The 18642-nt window shown below is 35.3% G+C and overlaps 1 protein-coding gene and 1 long non-coding RNA gene across 6 annotated transcripts in view; one reads left to right on the forward strand and one right to left on the reverse strand.

Moving 5' to 3' along the window:
- MIB1 (MIB E3 ubiquitin protein ligase 1) overlaps positions 1-18642 on the reverse strand; it is a 77175-nt gene that overhangs the window by 32320 nt on the left and 26213 nt on the right. For all 5 annotated transcript variants that reach the window (XM_068190906.1, XM_068190896.1, XM_068190886.1 and 2 more), the window contains exons 10-12: positions 17953-18060; positions 14036-14233; positions 11682-11833 (exon numbers count right to left, since the gene is read on the reverse strand). In XM_068190906.1, coding sequence (XP_068047007.1) covers positions 11682-11833; positions 14036-14233; positions 17953-18060 — 458 coding nt within the window. The remainder of the gene's footprint in view (positions 1-11681; positions 11834-14035; positions 14234-17952; positions 18061-18642) is intronic.
- On the forward strand, positions 1173-5182 carry LOC137474393 (uncharacterized). The gene is made up of 3 exons (XR_010999332.1): positions 1173-1822; positions 1921-2112; positions 3456-5182. It is a non-coding gene; the product is annotated as an uncharacterized lncRNA (long non-coding RNA).

Genomic DNA, 18642 nt, shown 5'->3' on the forward strand with positions numbered 1-18642 from the left:
AATTCACAAGAATGTGTTGCACAACAGCTTTGTCTTCTGTGAATAATTATGAAAACAAAGAGAAAAGAAAAAATGTGACTTCAACCAGAAAGCAACAGAAGTTACAGGGTAAGCAGTTACCAAGCACAGGATAAAATCAACACAAAAAGAAGCAGCAAGGGAAGTATAAATCCAAGATACTGGTCTGCTCAGGACTCTGCAATTCACTCTCTACCCTACTGCACTGAACTTTGTAATTACTAATTACATCAATATTAATTGAATGGTATTTTGATTTAATAAGTTTGTTTCATTTTATACTGAGATATTTTCACTTTTTTCATCTTCCTTGCTCTCAAGCAAAGATTTTGTCTGCAAAATACATAGAAAGTCTCAAAGTATTTTGGTTCCTGACTGTTGTGTTTAAATGCCAAAATTTCAGTTATTCTTTTTTAAAGAAAACATTGCATATACTCTCCATGAATATGAAAATCCCTCTTCGTATTTTGAATACGCAGTTATTAGGCTTGCCATGAGCCAATTTTGTAAACATGAAAGATTAATGCAATGAGCTGTTCCCTTGATTTCTTCTTTTATTCTTTTCTTCTAAAACAATGTCGTTTTTTTAAAGAACAGTAGCACCCAATTTACACATGCATTTATTTTCTTTAGATGCAATTCTATGGATAAGCATTAGAAACAAAATACTATGGCATTAAACATAATAGTATGCAATTATATGAATTTACTAATTAAAGTTTTTTCAAATAATTTCTAACTTGATTTGAATATGGAAATGCAGGACTATAAATGGGCACTGACTTCTTATGTATAAAACCACTGTATGATTTGCAATTGAAAACTTAGACTGAGGCTGCTCAGACCTTGGGTTAATTGACATGTTAGTCACGGCATTCTTCAGTGATCAAAAAACCAGGTTACACAACCTGCCATGGCAGCGCAGATATTTATTGTTCTATATCTGCGTGAAGTCCCTGCCTTGTTACTAGCAGGGCTGTTTTTTTTTTTTCCCCTCTCCCACTCCTCCTCCCCCCCCGCCCCCCGCCCCAAACGTTTCTAAGTATAGTGACAACCTCATCAGGGTTTACTAGTAGCAGCGCAAGCTCAGTGAAAACCTGGGAAATCTAACTGGAAACATGAGAGAGAGCTTTATTTGGCAGTGCTAAAAAAACCTGGGGACAAATGGCTAAGCGGCGGTGGAAGTGCAGGCTGCACAATCAATAGGCAGAGAGCTGGATAGAGGCTCCCTTTGCTGCCGGATCGACAATCGACAGCTGAGAGACTATTTTTTGCAATGGTTGACTAAATATGGTCAGGGAAGAGAGAGGCACAAGAGAGCCTGTTTGCCTGGGAGTGCATGTTTCAAATGCTTAGCTGCCTATAAAGCTGTAACAGTTTTGCTCGTGCCCTCTAAGTGGGAAATACGGTTGGTGACTTCTGTAGTGTGTGTGCGGGAGCCCTGACCTCGCGAGCAGACTTGACCTCTGAAGATGGAAAGTAGCTTCAACACAGACCTGCCTACAGTTAAGCCTGGAAACATAACCTCAAGCAAGAAAAGATGCAGTGCAATATCTAAGGAACTAGAAGAAACCAATATTTGCCGGGGGAGGGGGGAGACGATCGCTATTTTTTTGGTGCCTTTTTCTAATTTTTTTTTTGGAAGCAACTCCAACTTTTGGGGGCTTGGTTTTGGTCTTTTGTTGGGTTTTTATTTTTCTTTTTGCCTGTGATTATCTTCATCTGACAGTGGGCTAAGTTCACCTTCCCTTGGCTTCCTAGCATCTATCCTTGGAGTCTTAACTCTCAGTCCAGCAGACATAAGGTATAATTTCTATACAACATCATCCATATTTTAGCATTCAAAAGAAAGGAAGAAGGTGCCAATTAGGCACTCATCTTCATGCCTTTTTTTTTTTTAAGTTTTCTCTATTTAAGGTGGTGAGGTACTGTATGCACCGACATTCGCCCCCCCTTGCCTCCCCCTCCCATGTAACGAAGAGCTGATTCAGCGAATTGAGTGAGAGCACTCAGGATGAGATGGCTGCTGCTGATGTGTCTCTAGGTCATTACCTCTCTTCCAACTGCAAATGCTGCATGACACTAAGCTTACAGGTAACAGAACATCAGGAGACCTGCATTATTCTGCACGTTTAAAGGATGCCTATGACTTTCTGCATGTATATCTTATTTACTAGACTGTTTTTTAATTGTTGTATTAATCCCTCTACTCTGGGAACAGCTTAATTTTGAGTGTGCTAAAGTACCAAGCATTTGTAGTGTAAAGAGCAGGTTGAAATACATCAACTGTTAGTCCAAATTTCATAGCAGAAAAAAAAAGGAAGAAACAAAAAAACCAAATCCCAACTTGCTTAGTAGGCAGAATTCTTTTTAAAGAAGATAAACTAGAAAATTGCAATGCCATTAACTGGTTGTTCGTTTCAATGAAATATATTCTTATCTTCCTATGTACCAACTTGAAAAAGAAAACCTAATAAACAGTGTGACAGTGCAATGCTGAGTTCTCAAATAGGTCTCAGCAAAATTTTCAAGGTGCTTTATTATCAGACGTACAGGAAAACAGCCTACTTAAAAACTAGAATGTGACTGCTGTGATTCTAATGCTGCATTGCTGATTCTCCTTGTACTACAGTGCTAGCTACTGCTACACTCTGATTTGCTCTCTATCAGCTGCACTAGGTTTTTGTCATGAGCTGCAGAAATTCTTACTTCCTCTGCTCTCAGCTTTCCTTACAACTATTACAGTTACTAATTGTTAAGCTTATTTCAAATCTACCTTCTAATGCTATAGAGACAAAGTTTACTCTTTACTGAAACCCAAATCAACTCCTGAAATACATATTAAGCTATATCTGACAGTCCCTCAGAAGTCAAAGCTGTTCAGCACATCAAATATTTAACCACTGTTCCAAATCAAGTCGCACAAAATCTTACGAAACAAGGTTAAACTTGGCCTTTGTTTCTATGAGGTTTTTTGTTTGGTTTCAGTTAATTTTTCTAAGTTAATTATTTTAGCTGTCATAAATATTTCAAGGGTGGACAAGACTTTGACTGAAGCAGGTGAGTGCTAGTTTTAAAAAACGAGAAAAGCTGCTTGCAGAAGTGTTGAATAGGTATTAACTTTCACATGTGACCTTCGGCCTAACAATCCAAATCCTGTCACAGCAGTTAGAGGTTGTTTTCTTAATTCAATGTCATCATCTTTAGGATAAGCAGGATCACTGGTGACATGTGCTTTTGTGTTTCGGTTGGGCTTTTTCTGGGTTTGTTTGTTTTGCTTTATTTTTTAGATCACTCTGAAATACAGTGTAAATAAGTATAAACCTGCAAAGAGTTTGCAGAATAATGGATGGGATACAAAAAGCATAGAAGTGGGATTTGGGGCCAGAAAGTAAGTTTATAACTGCTATTTTATCTCAGTCTATTCTTTCCTTCAGGACACTAAATGCAAACTGCACCCCAGCATGAAAATCTGCTAGAAGACCTGGGAGGAAGCTGAAGTTTTTACAGTGGACTACAACTACAAGTTCTAAGAAAAGACATTGCAATCCTACCAGCAATTCAACTCTCTACTTAAACACGGTCACTTAGAAGAGCAAGAGGCTGCAAAAATATGGAAAAGTACTTCTAACATCACTGCCATCCCAAAACAATGAACTATGCCCAGCTTTAAGACACTGTGCAGGTAAATTGCATTGCAAAGTTAAGTTAGCATAGTAAGTTTATTTTCTACCATCAGTCTATCAGAACTGTTGTCCTTCCAAAGAACTGTCAGCCAGTTTCACCTAATGACAGCAAGAAAAAGCAGCAAAATATCAGACAGGCAGTCAAGCAACTCTGTGTGTACCTGCTCAGAGCACATACTTCTTTATGTACCCATATGAACATACAATGCTATGGAATGTAAAGAAGTATGTATTTTTGGCAGGCCAGGAACGACCAGTAAGAGGAAACTAAACAGCTGCTGGAAGAAACAGGTTTCCCTCTTGTTTGAATGACATTCATGTGACAAATTGGCTTGCTCAGGGTCAGCTGGTGTTGCCAAAATAACTCATACTTGTTAGTAACAAATCACAAAACATTAAATTAAGTGACTATAAAAGTGGGTAGGAAGAATTGTTAACAGCTGATAAGCAGAATATTAGTTGCAAGCAGAATTCAAAGCAAGGCTGGAAATGAAGCCTTGAAACACACCAATTAAGACTGCAGCATAGCTGCAAAATTCATCATTACCAGTACTCCTCACTTCATAGATCTTAAACTAAACTTAAAAGCCTAGTTATCAAAATGCATCTCATAAAAACAAGTCACTGTCTAGTAATCACAGACTGTTCTGTGTACTTCAGACGGTAGTACTTAAATTTGCATCTAAAATAGAACATTTAATCCACAGGTTGCAACTAACACAAGTATTAACAGCTAAGGAATTACAGGTCTGATCTACAAAAATTGACAGCCAAAATAATTGAGTAAAAATTCTGCAATTTAATAAGACTTAAGTTAGAATTTTCTCCAAATCAGCACTTATTATGCTCACTGAGCTCTTCGATACAAAATGCAGTGTCAGGTTTATGCACAGAAAGTGACAATACAGAGATTTCTAGGCCAGAGCTGCTAGTCAGCAGATTAAAGCTATTGACAGATTCCTAAATGAAAACACAAATGACAACTACAGCCTAAAAGGTAAGTTATCTTAAATACTATTTTGAAATTAGCTGAATTTATTTTAAATCCAAATTTAAGAAAATTGGCCATAATAAAACCATTGTAGCATTCAAAAAAATTTAAGAACTACATGAGAAATACAGGAGAAATAGCTCCGCAACAGTTTCAAGTTCTAAAAGTGATATTAATTAAAATACACCGATGCATACCGTCCCTAAGATACTTAACATCAAATCCAGGAACAAGGGAAAAACGTGAGGAAAGAACTCCTCACTCATCAATACAGCCATTTCTATTCATGACAGCATCCTGCTAAAAGCTGTTATTAAATAGGATATGTCCATGATAAGTAGGCACATTTGGCCCAGATTAAAGATTCTAACTGTAGCCCTTTGCTTACTAAAATGTCTGTGAGGAAAAAACTCCAACCAAAACAAACAAGAAATATAAACAAAGGCAACACATGATTTTTAGATGGAGAACTTATTTTTAAATACTCACATAATTCTCAAACAACTAATAATATACACAGCCTGGTATTTTTAACACCTGAGACTACATATTAATATATATACATATACATATATATATAAGCAGAAATATTATCTTACCTGCTTAAGAAAGCAAAGTTTCAATATTTTTTAAGCTCTCTTATGAGCAGATATTTTAACACAAAGGCAGATATTTTAACACGAAGATGTTAAGTATCTTAACATCTAAATCAAAACCTGCTTTATAGTGGGAAACAAATCAAATTGCAGTAGCTTTTCTGAATAAAGCAAGGCTACTAAACTCAGTCATGCCCACAGAAGCAATTTGGTATAACTAGCAGTTTCACTGTGGGGTTAATTGCAAAGCATTTTCTTCTTTTCCTGATGAGTTCCTGTGCTCAGCACCAATTGATTTAGCTTCTACTATAAAATGGGACAGATTTTTTAACAGCTTTAATTTATCAGAAAGGTTTTTGCTAACAATTTATCATACTGTGTTCTCCCTTGTATAACATTGCAATGTTATTCTGACACAAAATGACAGTTCAGAGTGATACAAAAGTTAAAATTATATGTTGACATTGCTTCCTGCTAGTTCATGTTAGCATATCTCTAAGAATACATACCCAGTCACTCTAAAATGTCACATCCATCACTTAGATCAGCTGTTCAATTTTAACCGAGCACACGTTGAACTTTGGGCATCTGCTGACACAGTTGTAACTCAAACATTTCAACTGTGTGACTGACAGGGATAACAGATGCTGACATTATCAAATGCTACACGGCTTTTTTTCCACAGCCGTTTTTTGTCCTGATATGGCCAGTACATGAAACTGTATTGCCATCTAAAAGCGCACTTGAGCAGCTGTATCTGTAAAACAGTTCCTCTATAACTGGTAAAAATAGAAACTCATTTTATAGCAATCTTGATGCTTAAGTCCAAGTGACACACCTGCTACATTTCTATTAGGATACATAGTGTTGGGGAATATATTTACATAAATCTTCTCACCATCATCAGACTATGCAACAAACACATGTCGACTATCCTTGACATACTCATTACTAGAGAATGGTTTGAACCAAGATTGTCCCCTAATTTCCACTGCAGTCAAAGCTCAGAAAGAATTCAACGTGACATTAAAAAAGCTATGTGAGCTTGCACAACTGCATTAAGAACCTTAGTTTACAACAAATCACATGCAACCCAGAAAAATCTTTAAAAGATGTGTTTTCTGGCATTAAATGGTTTTACATATCCTATTGTGGTAAAAAAAAATTAAATTTATCCTGCTATATTATATAATCATTCCTAAAAAGTTAATACTAACCAGAGATATGGCAATGGAATTGAAAGCACTTGGCATTTGTATTTGTGCTAACCAACTACAGCATAAAAGCAGCTGCAAAAGGGAACCTGCCAGAAAATGAATGAGGGGAAGGGGGGGAGGAGGGTGACAAGGAAACTGAAATGTTCTTCCCCAGTAAAGTTTAACATAAAGAAGTAAGGGAGTTCTATTTCTGATAGAAATTTTAAGATTACAGTTTCTAATCTATTCTAAAATTTGATTACACTACACAGGAAAACGTTTAAATTGTTACTATGATTTGATTTGAGAGTCATCCAAAGATCCTCAAGGAAATACTGAAGGACAGAACAAATCTGTACAGGCCTTTCTGGTGTACAGCTTTTAATTGTGCCATCTCCAAATTAGGAAAGAGTTAAAAATTTGCATTGACAAGAAACAATTGTTTAACACAGAAGAAAGCCGTGTGTTCTTTGTGCACTGCTCACGTGCTTTAAAATGTGTTACTGAATTATAAGCTTCCTGCACTCCAATGCTTTGCTAAAGCTGGTAAAATGGAACCAAATCACCTCTTCAATGGATTTGGTCCCCTTCAACCAGCTGTAGCTATGCATTGATCACTACAGGATTTCTCACGCTGTTAAAACTGGACACGAAACCTGCTCAGAGCAAATATGTAGTCCTCTCTTCAGTCCAGCTCAACTTCTAGGCAGCCTGAAGATGGAAGGTAACCAGGACTGTAGCAAATTCTGTATTGCACAATTTCAAGTTTGTAAATAAATAGCTACTGGTGTTTAACATTTTGTCCATATGCAGTAAAAGTCATCTCTTACAACATTTATAAAGAAGATAGGTAAGCAGTGAAATAAACATTTCCCAATGATTTATTGTCTCCTGTATTCTTCCTCAAGTCTGGTGCCCTTTCTAGCAGAACTGACAAAAAAAACCCAAAACCCAACCATCATGAACAGTACAGGCAGGGCAGCTTTACTTTCTGGGCACCTCTCTCCCCTTTTTTATGTTGCACAAGGAAGGAAATTCCACAGGGCAGGAACTGTATTTGCCATTTTGTATGTCGGGCACATTATTTACTATTTAAAGATAATAAATTTGTTACTGACCTCAACAGCTACAGGCTAATCTGCCACCTAATAATAGGTCTGCTCATGAAGATTATATTCTTCCTCCAAACCAACTTGAACAAAAGTATTCTTCCAAAGCATTTTCTGACATAACGCTTTTTAATAAGAGGTTTTAAAAACAGACTCTCTTTGCACTCGGCTTCATCTAAGTTTAACCTACATTTACTGTCAGAACTGCAAATACAAAAGCAAAAATCCACTTTGACTGGTTTAGAAAATAATTGTACCACTCTCATTTCCTCAGAACTTGTCTCTCTGAGGACCTCCATGACAACTCAGCCCATGAGTCCTGCAGACACTTCCTGAAGACACTCATTAACACGACGTGGAAGTGAGAAACACTACCTCTCAATTAAATTGCTACAGTTAGAAATTTCACTGCCAACCCGTTCAAACCATCTGCAAATCTAAAAACAAACTGAGATATCCTAAATAATAAGAAAACCATGGGGGAAAATTACAATTCTATTTTAAACCGCAATCTCCTGCTCGCCAGTTTACGAACGTAAAGATGACATACTTCTTGCTATTGGAAAGCAATACATGAAATCTGTATTTATGCCAGCACTTTAATTTTTTGATTTAAAGTCCAGCAGAATTTATTGCTCTGAAGAACTAGTCATACAAGTGTGTGAAGTCAGGTCAGCTCCAAGAGCAGCCTCTATTTAAGATGCTAGCTGCAGAGTGAATAAAGCTCTCTTCACAAGACACAATGCAAATCTAAAACTAACTGGGGCAACGGATATAAAATACGCCTACACTTCACAGTCATGTCTTCAGCTCAAAAATCTGAAGTCACAGGTATGCGAATAGATCAAACATAAGCAAGAGATGATAACATGGCAAAAATAACCAATCTGTACAGTATTTTCAAATTTTACTCTCCTTTTTTCTGTCTGAAAAAAATCTCATTAACACTGAAGAGGCAAAGTCTGCCAAGCTTTGAGGCTCACAGTACTTTGAAAAAAGTCCAAAATAAGTGCACTTTTAATATGACTGACTCAGTTAAAAATCATGAACAAGAAACCATGTATTAAATAAAAGTTTAACTTCCCCATACTTAATTTAAAATTTCTTTTTAGCTCTATCTCCCATGCACAAGTTTAAAGCTACCTACAGCATAAACTAACCTTCATTCTACATTTCAACATTATACATCAGCATAAAAACCAGAAGTTCCTTCTGTACCAATTCACAAGGTACAAAGAGAAGCAAAACATGAAAAGGAGAAATATTCTACTAAGAATAGGATGCTCTCTGAAACACACTGTACCTTGACTGGTGGAAAACACAGCCAAACTGCCATGGAAGATAAAGTGCTGAGAAAATCTAAGCTATTTGCCATAAATCGCTATCTTTCTTATAATATTTATCCAATATTCAAACATTTAAAATAGAATGTATTTGTTTTCATATGAAAAATTAAAAACTTTGGAATGTTCTCAGCATAATTTGTAGGTTTTATCTTCGTATTGTTTATAAAGGTCAAAATTCAAGAAACAAGAGGCTTTGCTCTGAAAAAGAAATTGGTTCCAAACACCTATTTGACATCTAGAAAAAATACTACAGAAATCGACCTCCATTTATTGTGGTACTCATGCACTTATCACATGCATTTATTTTATTATCCTCAACAGCAAAGATGCATGTGAACTTCATTAATTCTTGCATACATAGCATGTTTTTAATTTTTAGAATTATAGCTATGCACACAAATGCATACACATTTATATACACATATGAATACGTGTTTAACTTTTATAAAATACAGAAATTACATAATATATCTATATATTTGAATATAAGGAGAATTTAATGCATTGTATTCATATAAGACACCACATCCCAAAGCCACATAAACTCCAGTTTAGGTGGAGCAGGGAAGCTCAGATGAGGAAAGATAGGTCCTAAAGAAAGGTTTCAAGCAGAACCTATTACATCCTGTCCATGACCCATAGCAGTAACAAGCTAAAGATGAGGGGGTTATTTTTAACAGTGTTTTAAATAGCTTGCACTTAGTGCATTTAACAGATCAGTAATAGCCGCTGTTCTATATCAGGTTAGAAAAACAAAGTGGCAAATACAAAAACTTTGGTTTCGTTCAGAAACAGGCAAATGGCAGAACTACAAAATCAGCAATGAAACAAAGGAGCATCACTGAAGTCTTGAGAAATAGAAAACTCAACTCCTAGATGAATGAAACTATTATGACAATTTTTGGCCGGGGGAGAAATCAAAATAGATTTATTTTGGTTTCATTTTCAATTATTTCTTCCCACGCTGATGGGTAAAATATCTAATGCTGTGAGCATTACATATTTTAGATGAAACTACTCTTTTTGTGATGGGAGACAAAATTCCTATTCTACATGCTTGAGCAGTGCTCACATGTAACTGCAACCAAAAAAGAATATTAAGTATCTGTTTTAGATACAAGTCAAACACCATGTGTGGAAGGAACCCACACAGCATTCAAATCACTAATACTGGAAACATTTTCCAAATTTTCCAATAAAAACTTTTGTAAAGGAGGAAGGATTCTGGTTAAAACTTCATTATACTTCACATTCTACCAACCATCAAACTGACCCAGTCTGAATTACAATTTGGATCCCTCTATCAAATGAATATTCACCCACAGAATAATCTCCAGCACATGCCTATGAAAAACATTTTTCCCCCATACACTTTCCCTGCATGTCATCTTGAGATTATGGTCACACAAACCAACTACCACAAGAGCTGAGGAAAAACACTGCAGGAAACAAAACAAAACACCCACAAACAAACAAAAAACACCCCACCAGGGTAACTGGGACAGGAAATAGTGCTCCTGGCTAACGCTGTTATGTAAGTAGGAAGAATTCACTTTAGAGGAAGAAGTTACCAAATGAGACTTGGAAGAATTGTCTTCTGAACGCCAAAAGTAAGGTCCCTTCATTTGGTCCTTGACATGTTCTCTTAAAAGACCTTTCATGAGTACTGTAGAAAATGGTAAACATTTATTCATCCTATCAACACTTCCAACCACTATTTTTACCTCATGAAATTATTCCATTCCATAAACACAGATAATTATGTTTGTTTTTTAACCATCAGTCCTGATAGTTATGTTCTGAGAGACTAATTTGGATTTTAATCCCATGTATTAATAATGGGTGAAATTTATACAAATTTACAGCCTTATTTCTCCAACTTCTCTCAACTGAAAAGCCAAATTTACTACTAAACAGGGAAACATACACATTTCTTATTTTGTGTAAACTATACTAAATACTCCACCCGAGGATAAAGTATTATTGAAGTCTTCTTAGTATGACAGCTTTGAAAAATACCATTCACCCATAATGTAATAAGGAATCAGCAACACAACTTTTCTTTAAAGTTTTATCTATGCAGTAGCTTTCAAAAGCTATCTTAAATGAAAACTGAATGTAGACATATAGAATGCAGGTCATATAAAACAAACTGTGCCTTAAAATGAATTTTTTCAGTTGAGCTGCTAAATAAAAGCTGAAATACAAAATTCATTCTAGATATATGTCTACGAAAATATAATTAACTGTTTCAAACACTGACAAATATAATCTAATGCAACAAATCCTGGAAGTACTTTATAACTGAATGGTTTACTTAATACTTATCCACAAATAAGTATTTCTAAAAAACTCAAATCCCTTTATCAATTCAAATACTCAAGAAAGGAAACATAACAGTATTTACTATTTTCATCCTATGTCAAAATTCCATCTTCAGGATTTTACTAACTTATTTATCAAAACTTTTATTGCCAAAATTTTATAACCATGACAGGAAATTTATCAGGAATTTGGAGTTATCTGGATACAGCATTAAACTGAGCAGACTCTTAGCTTCATTCTAGTAAGGGCTTCCAAGAATTAGAAAGAGGCATAGATAAGCAACATCAACATGTAAGAAATACAACTACATGCAGATTTAAGGATCCTCTGAAAGAATACCATAGCTCTACCCTTACGTGTACTTGTTTCCCTTTTACATACAATAAAAATCAATCTTTAAAAAGAAATCTGTACCTAGGGTTTCCTCTTAGTGCAGCATGGTGAAGAGCATTAAACCCATTGTTGTTGGTGATAGTAACATCTGCTCCAGCTTCTAAGAGTACAGCGAGGATATCATCACGCTTTTTACTTATTGCATCGTGAAGTGGAGTGTCTCCTTCAGAATCCTAAAACCAGAAACAGTTTACATCAATTTTTGCATGCATCCACATTAAAAAGATGCTAAAATATATCTAGGAAAATGACTTACAATTTATGAATAACAGGACAACAACAAAAACTAATCTAACAGAGAGAAGACTAGTCAGGCGGAATGAGGCATAGACTTTTGAGTAAAAAATGCTAAGTTTAGCCAGCAATTAACTATGTTGAAGACAATACCAAAAAGGCAGTGTGAAATTAAAGCATAGGCAAGTCAAATTAAAATGCAGTCCAGGTACTAAAAGCAGGCATATCTGTTGTTTTAACTGAAGCGTATCATTTTCCATGAAGCAAAAGCCAATGTCATAAAGCAATATTAAGCTTTTAACTTGTTATGGCTAATACAAGATTATATTACACAAAGTACATGATAATACTTGAAGGCACAATTGAACAGGCAAAGAATTTACACTTCTAGCTTGATGCTTTAATCTTCAAATATCCCAATTAATGAAAAAATACTTCTTACTCCTAGAAGCATTTTGTACATTACTTATACAAGGACTCAAATGGTTGGACTGAAGAGAAATGCTCTAGACTAACAGTGAGAAAACACATCCATTTAAGCTTATTTGCAGGTACATAGGCAAAGTCTCCAGATTTATGCTTCCAGTAGAATTCTTGCACCACATAAGTCAGGAAGTCTTTTGTCACCAACATTGACTCAACTGCAAGCTAACACAGAAACCGAACATTTTACCAATACACTAGTACGAAAACAGATCTTTACAGTGAGAATCAAAACTTGCCAAACAAAAAGTGCCAGAATATGGAAACACTTGAACCACTGTGAACCAATTTGCCAGAACTAAATCATGTAGCTTTTATTTGGTCTAAATGATCATATTTCCTGAATTTCCCATTGACAGACTAACATATGTTTCTGTTTACACAGTGAAGTGGCCACAGTAGTAGAGTGCTGGCCAATTAAATTCCAGTCATGCCTCAGTCTTACTGCCCTGTGCTCTCATTGACAAAATCAATCACCTACTCACATTTGCACATTGCAATTCCTCAGCACATATGCTGATACTGAAAGTTCATTTTGTTTCAATAGCCAATTATATTTTCCAGATGGAGCATCCTTGCACCATTCTATTAACTTTTTCAACTGAAACAAAATTCTGGAATTTAAACTCAGGCAAATCCACTTTGGCTACCCATAGTTCCTATGTGACTTACAGTCACCCTTTACTGGTCTCAGCACAGCAGACTCCTTATTATACCTACTGTTCAACAAACACTAAACAGGATCTGGATGGATATAACAGCTCAACCCCAGCAAGATCAAGACAGTACTTTAAGAGTCAGGTCGAAGGAGATAAATAAACAATCACTATGATCATTAATTTCAAAAAAGCTTTTGCTCATCTTCTTTTATGTGGATATACAGGTCAAAAAAAAATCTGATTACTGACATGGCAAAGCAAGAAGGCAATGTCTTGTTACTGCATATCTTGATTTTCACAGGCCACTACAGCTCTTTCTGACGCAAATCTCTTCAAACTTACCCATTCTCATTGTTTTTACTAATGCAATTCATGCAGCTGCATTCAGCAGTGTGGATACCTGCTTATCTGAGAGTACATTTTCACTCTACCTTCTAAACAGGATATTGCACTTATGCTACTGCATCCATCACCTTCATTACAGATGAAATTCCCTGTGAAATTATGGTACTTGAGATCCTACACATGAGGGCTTTCTAGATAAATGCTGAATATTTGAAAGTGAATCTGACTAAGTAGTTCTATCAATGATAGATCTATTCTGGGAAAAAAAATAAATGTTTCTTTTAACAAAACATTCCACAGTATCATCAGCCTCTAAACTGCAGCTTGCAGAAGAAGCACAGTGTTGTGGGTTCAATATAAGAGTAATTAATCAGGAAGGAAAGTTAACTATTAGAAATAACTAGAGACTGTAAAAATACCAATTAGTATCAACTACAGAATAAACTAGGTGTCAATCTAGCTGTCAAGAAAACAAACAGACTTAACAGCATTTCTGTTATAGTTGATCACATGGTGGGGGTAAAGGTTGAGACAGACAACTTTACAATCTCTGTTCCTTTCAATCCCCTTTACTACAATTTTTCTATCACCTATATGCAGCAAGTCATACAATTCAGTAGCTCAAAAGTGACCCTACATTAAAATTCACTTTACCTGGAGACTGGGGTGGCAGCCAAAGTCCAGTAAAGTCTTGACAACTTGCAGATGACCTTTGTTGACAGCAATATGGAGTGGAGTCTGCCTGCGCTTGTTGCGAGCATTCAAATCTGCGCTGCCTCGGTGCAAAACCTCAATCACAGCACCCTCATCACCAAAGGCTGCATGATGGACAGCCCTGTCTCCATCCTTGTCCTAAAGTGGAAACATTCATTTAACCTGGTATATTTCACATTTCCTTTGCATTTAAACAAGATTATTTCAACTAACAACTGTCCATATTTGATGTAGTAAGAAAAATGAGACTACCATGATACCATTAAAATACCTAATTAAATAACTGTTCAAACTGCAGCAATAGAGGATGAAGAATCACTTCATATATAAACACACGTGTTCTACAACATATTATATTGAACAGCATATACAACTATTGCCTGAATCTTTGTGTGGTTTGTTCACCAAACTCAAATGGCTTCATTTGGGTTTCTACTACAAAACAACCACTGTCAAGAAAAAAAACCAAAACAAAAGAACCAAAAAACCCACAAATGAAAATCCAATGCCCCCACAATATTACACTTAATATCCCAGGGCAGTTCTTCCTGTAACTTGGGAAGTGTTACAGATTCCAAATCATAGTGCAAGACATGAGTATTTCCTTGTTCATACAATTAAGTTAGTATTTATTAGGATTTATTATATGGCTTGGTTTTCATTTAATAAACCTTTTCAAAGGCAATTTGTGACTGATGATGACATTAACTAGAAGCTCTGATTCTGTGTTTATGATTTAGTGTTAAAACTCTCATTCAGTTTGTTTCGGTTTCACACAAATTGAGAACTAAATGTGAAAGCCAAATTTGTCAGTTTAGGCTATTTTAACATTCATAGAAGTTGACTGTAAAACATGAAACATTTTAAAATATCAATCAAGCGATTTCAGCATTAATGACAGTATACAAAAGATAGAAGTAAAAAGGAAGTTATACATGATAAAATAACTTCCATAAGCTAGTTTCCAACTGAGCATTTCTGCATAGTTTAGTGTAAACATGCATTTGTAGTATTCAATTTTGAAAACAGAGAAACAGTGAGAATTGTAAAATAAAATCATGACTGATCAAGGGATCACTGTCTCTCCTGAGTTAACTTTGGTTTCTCATAAATTTGCTTCTCCAGCAACATCTTTCAAAAGTATTTTTATTATATATAGCACATTTCTAATGTATTTAGACTAACTCAAAAATTAACAGCTCTTAATATAAACTGTATTTGCACAATGAGACTAGTTACAGCATTTAAAAAGGTGGAAGAAGACATCCCCTAATTATCAAATGTATCTTTTTAAAAATATGGATCTGGTTTTCAAGATGAAAGTCAGGGGACTAAATAGCAGCTTCAACAGCTTTTAAAAAAGATACTTTTATTCTTTCCAAACCAACTCACGCTACCAAGTTGCCTTCTCAGATTGCACGATTCTTACTCAGGCTCATCTAACACAAACTAACTGTCAAAAGAAGCCAAAGCTTGCCCATTTGGAAGGGGAAAGGATCAGAAAGGGGACCTTCTGTATATTTTTCATCTGGTTATAAGGATCATTATGAGGCAAAACCTTATCAAGAGTGTGCCAGTAGTCCTAAACTGCTACAAGACTTGTATTTACAGAGCACTTGGTTTCACAGAGGCATGGTAATTTGTCTTTTCGTATTTGCAGTCTCAAAAGTACACCAAGATACTTATGGATGCAACCCCATATAATTACTGAATGGTTTAGTTTTACCATATTTCAATTTTGATACACAATTACCTGATTTTATTAAGTCTTAATGTATAGAATTCCTATTTTAATGAGCAGAGGTCCAGGATCATGTAGGCCTTTTTTTAGCTCAGCATCAAAACAAATCATCTCAGGAACTAAATCCTACCCAATAGCAATAATTCATCTAGAAAAAGCTAGCAGCTAGTAAATCATCTGTCCTTAAGACTTACATCATTTACGTTTAGATAAAAATCTAAATATTAAAAGTACTACATTTCCATACATGCCAACAGTATAATACAATTCTGTTAATATAATAACTGACAACCATTAATGTCTTCAGCCTAGAAGGTTACATATTCTTACTGTGCAGTATCTACATCAGGGTTTTTGAGCTATGCCTATAACCAACTGCTCTCTGACTAAACAGAGGCCACTTGAGGTCCACATTAAGACATCCGAGAATAACACATGAGACAACAATAAGGATATTCCCAGAAAATGTCATCATGAACTTATATACTCTGAAGTAATGACTCTAAGTGTAAAAACATCCAACTTAGTTGTAAAGCAATTAAAGTAAGGATTTTTATCCATTGCTTCCATGCCTCAGGCCAGAACACTGAAGTAAATGGACTACATTTCTGCTATCTGCCTAATGGGATGGCTCTGCTGAACATTTGCATTTTATAAGCAATTAAGTTTATAAACATTATATATATATAAGTATGGGAAAACAGCTTACATTTTTGAAGTCTGAAAGATGTAACTACAAATCTAATAATATTATGAAAATTATTAATATTATACTAACCAAGACAATTATATAATCAAGTGGGAATACCATGTTCACTTCAGCAACACAGTTATGTGAAGATGGCTTTAAAAGTCAAGTAAAATCCCTGACAATATTTTTATGCTAGTTTAATGGTGCTTCTGAAGCCTAAGCAAACATGAAACTCTTCACAATTTTAGTGCTAGCAGATTACCAGGTGTATTGCCTTCAAACTGTTTAAGTAGTGCTTCTACCTACATCTTTAATGCTTCTAACCCTCCCTTCAGTCCACCACTTGATTAACAGGGCAGCTCTGAACACCACAGTTTAGGCTAATTTTAACAGTATTTAACTTTGTAGTGCAGTGAAGGCACTACTTCTAACATGAAGTTATTTCACAGAAATCAGATCACAGCCAATATGTACTGTATCAATCTAAGCCAGCATGAAAGCTTTATAAATTATTGGTGTATCTGTAAATAAAAAATAATTTTAATTCCAAGAATTACATTGTTTCATTAATGTTTTAACATTCTGTAACTTCTGTATATCAAATACAATATAATGCTAGACACCCCAGCATGTGAAATTATTTTTCTGCTATGCAAACAACAACCGGGTGCACAATTAATTTCTCAGCATCCCACTAGTCTTCAGTTTTCATTCTTCATAAATCAAATTGGACAGATCCTTCTTGTGTCTCTTGCCTTGTGTAAAATGAGAAATGGTTGCAATATCAGTGCATTCTGTGTAAATAACTGAGTAAAAATCAATTCAAAATGCAAATATCACAGTATGCTGATAGATAATTGTCATGAACAATTAGTCTAAAAATCCTAAACAAGAGAAACCCTTCTGTTTTTAGTGACGTTTAAAAAAAAGACACTGAAAAAACTGGACACAGAGCTGGCAGTTTCTACCCAAAGATACTGCTATTACTTTCTGCTTAAACTTGTTTTATTTAGGAATTGAAAGATTTCTCCTAACTGATCTTTGTATAAATAAGAAGCATGGCAAGCATCTGAAGTTGGAGATGCAGCATCTGACAACATCTTTTTCCCCTCAACGCCACAGGCAGAGCTCCCATTGCATTCTACTGCTGAAATGAAACCAAAGGAAAGAAAGAAGGGGCTTCATCGCATACTGGCTTACATAGCTCTACAATGTTAGTAGGTATATTTCATTTAATAAGAAGTGGTAAAGAATTAGATATTAACTATTTATTATACTGTTAGCAGGAGTTTAATTTGGGTAGACAATCACAGTAATAAAAGCAGTTTATCACTCTGGCATTTAAGAAGGCAAGTTGAGTAGAATTGTTATGCATGTAACAAAGTTTAAGGACACACAAAGCATATTTTGAAATGTTTAGGTTACCTCTGCTTCTACATCCACATTCTGTTTCAGAAGTAACTTCAAAATGTCAACATGGCCGTTCTGGCTTGCAGCTTGCATAGCTGTGTGTCCAGCACATTGCCCATTCACCTGGAATGCCAACACTTGCAGATGAGTTTCAAGACATACACATACCTGTAAGGCTGTTTACCAGTATAAAACTTAAAGCAACAGCAAACAACACAGAATCCAATGAACAATTTTAAGATGCCTTCTTAGCATACATAGATCACCTGAGGCTTCTCTATTTCATTTCTGTATTATCTAGACTGAAGGAAAAAGGAAGAAATGGATTTTTATCAAACATTAAGATATTAATGATACATTAATTAAAAACATTCATCTTTGGGTAATTCCTGTAAAGGAAAGATTTTTGAGAACAAGTCTCAGATTTATATGTAACTTCCTTGCCAAATTTATGGCAACAACAGGAGAGAGTCTGAACAAAACCCCATGTTCTGTAAAAACTTAAGCTAAAAATCAGTGCTCAGAATCAAAGAAGTTCAGACTCCTATCTGCAAGCATTACTAGTGCAGTAGTGAGAAAGACTGTAACTTTAAAATACATTCCCTAAACGAACTCCTATAATTACTAAGCATTTTCTTTTAGACTTTTCAGTATTAGACAAGTTGGTAAAAGAAATGTGACAGAGAACAGATTAGATTATCTACT

The sequence above is a fragment of the Anomalospiza imberbis genome, chromosome 1 (assembly GCF_031753505.1).
Source record: "Anomalospiza imberbis isolate Cuckoo-Finch-1a 21T00152 chromosome 1, ASM3175350v1, whole genome shotgun sequence".
Lineage (NCBI taxonomy): Eukaryota > Metazoa > Chordata > Aves > Passeriformes > Viduidae > Anomalospiza > Anomalospiza imberbis.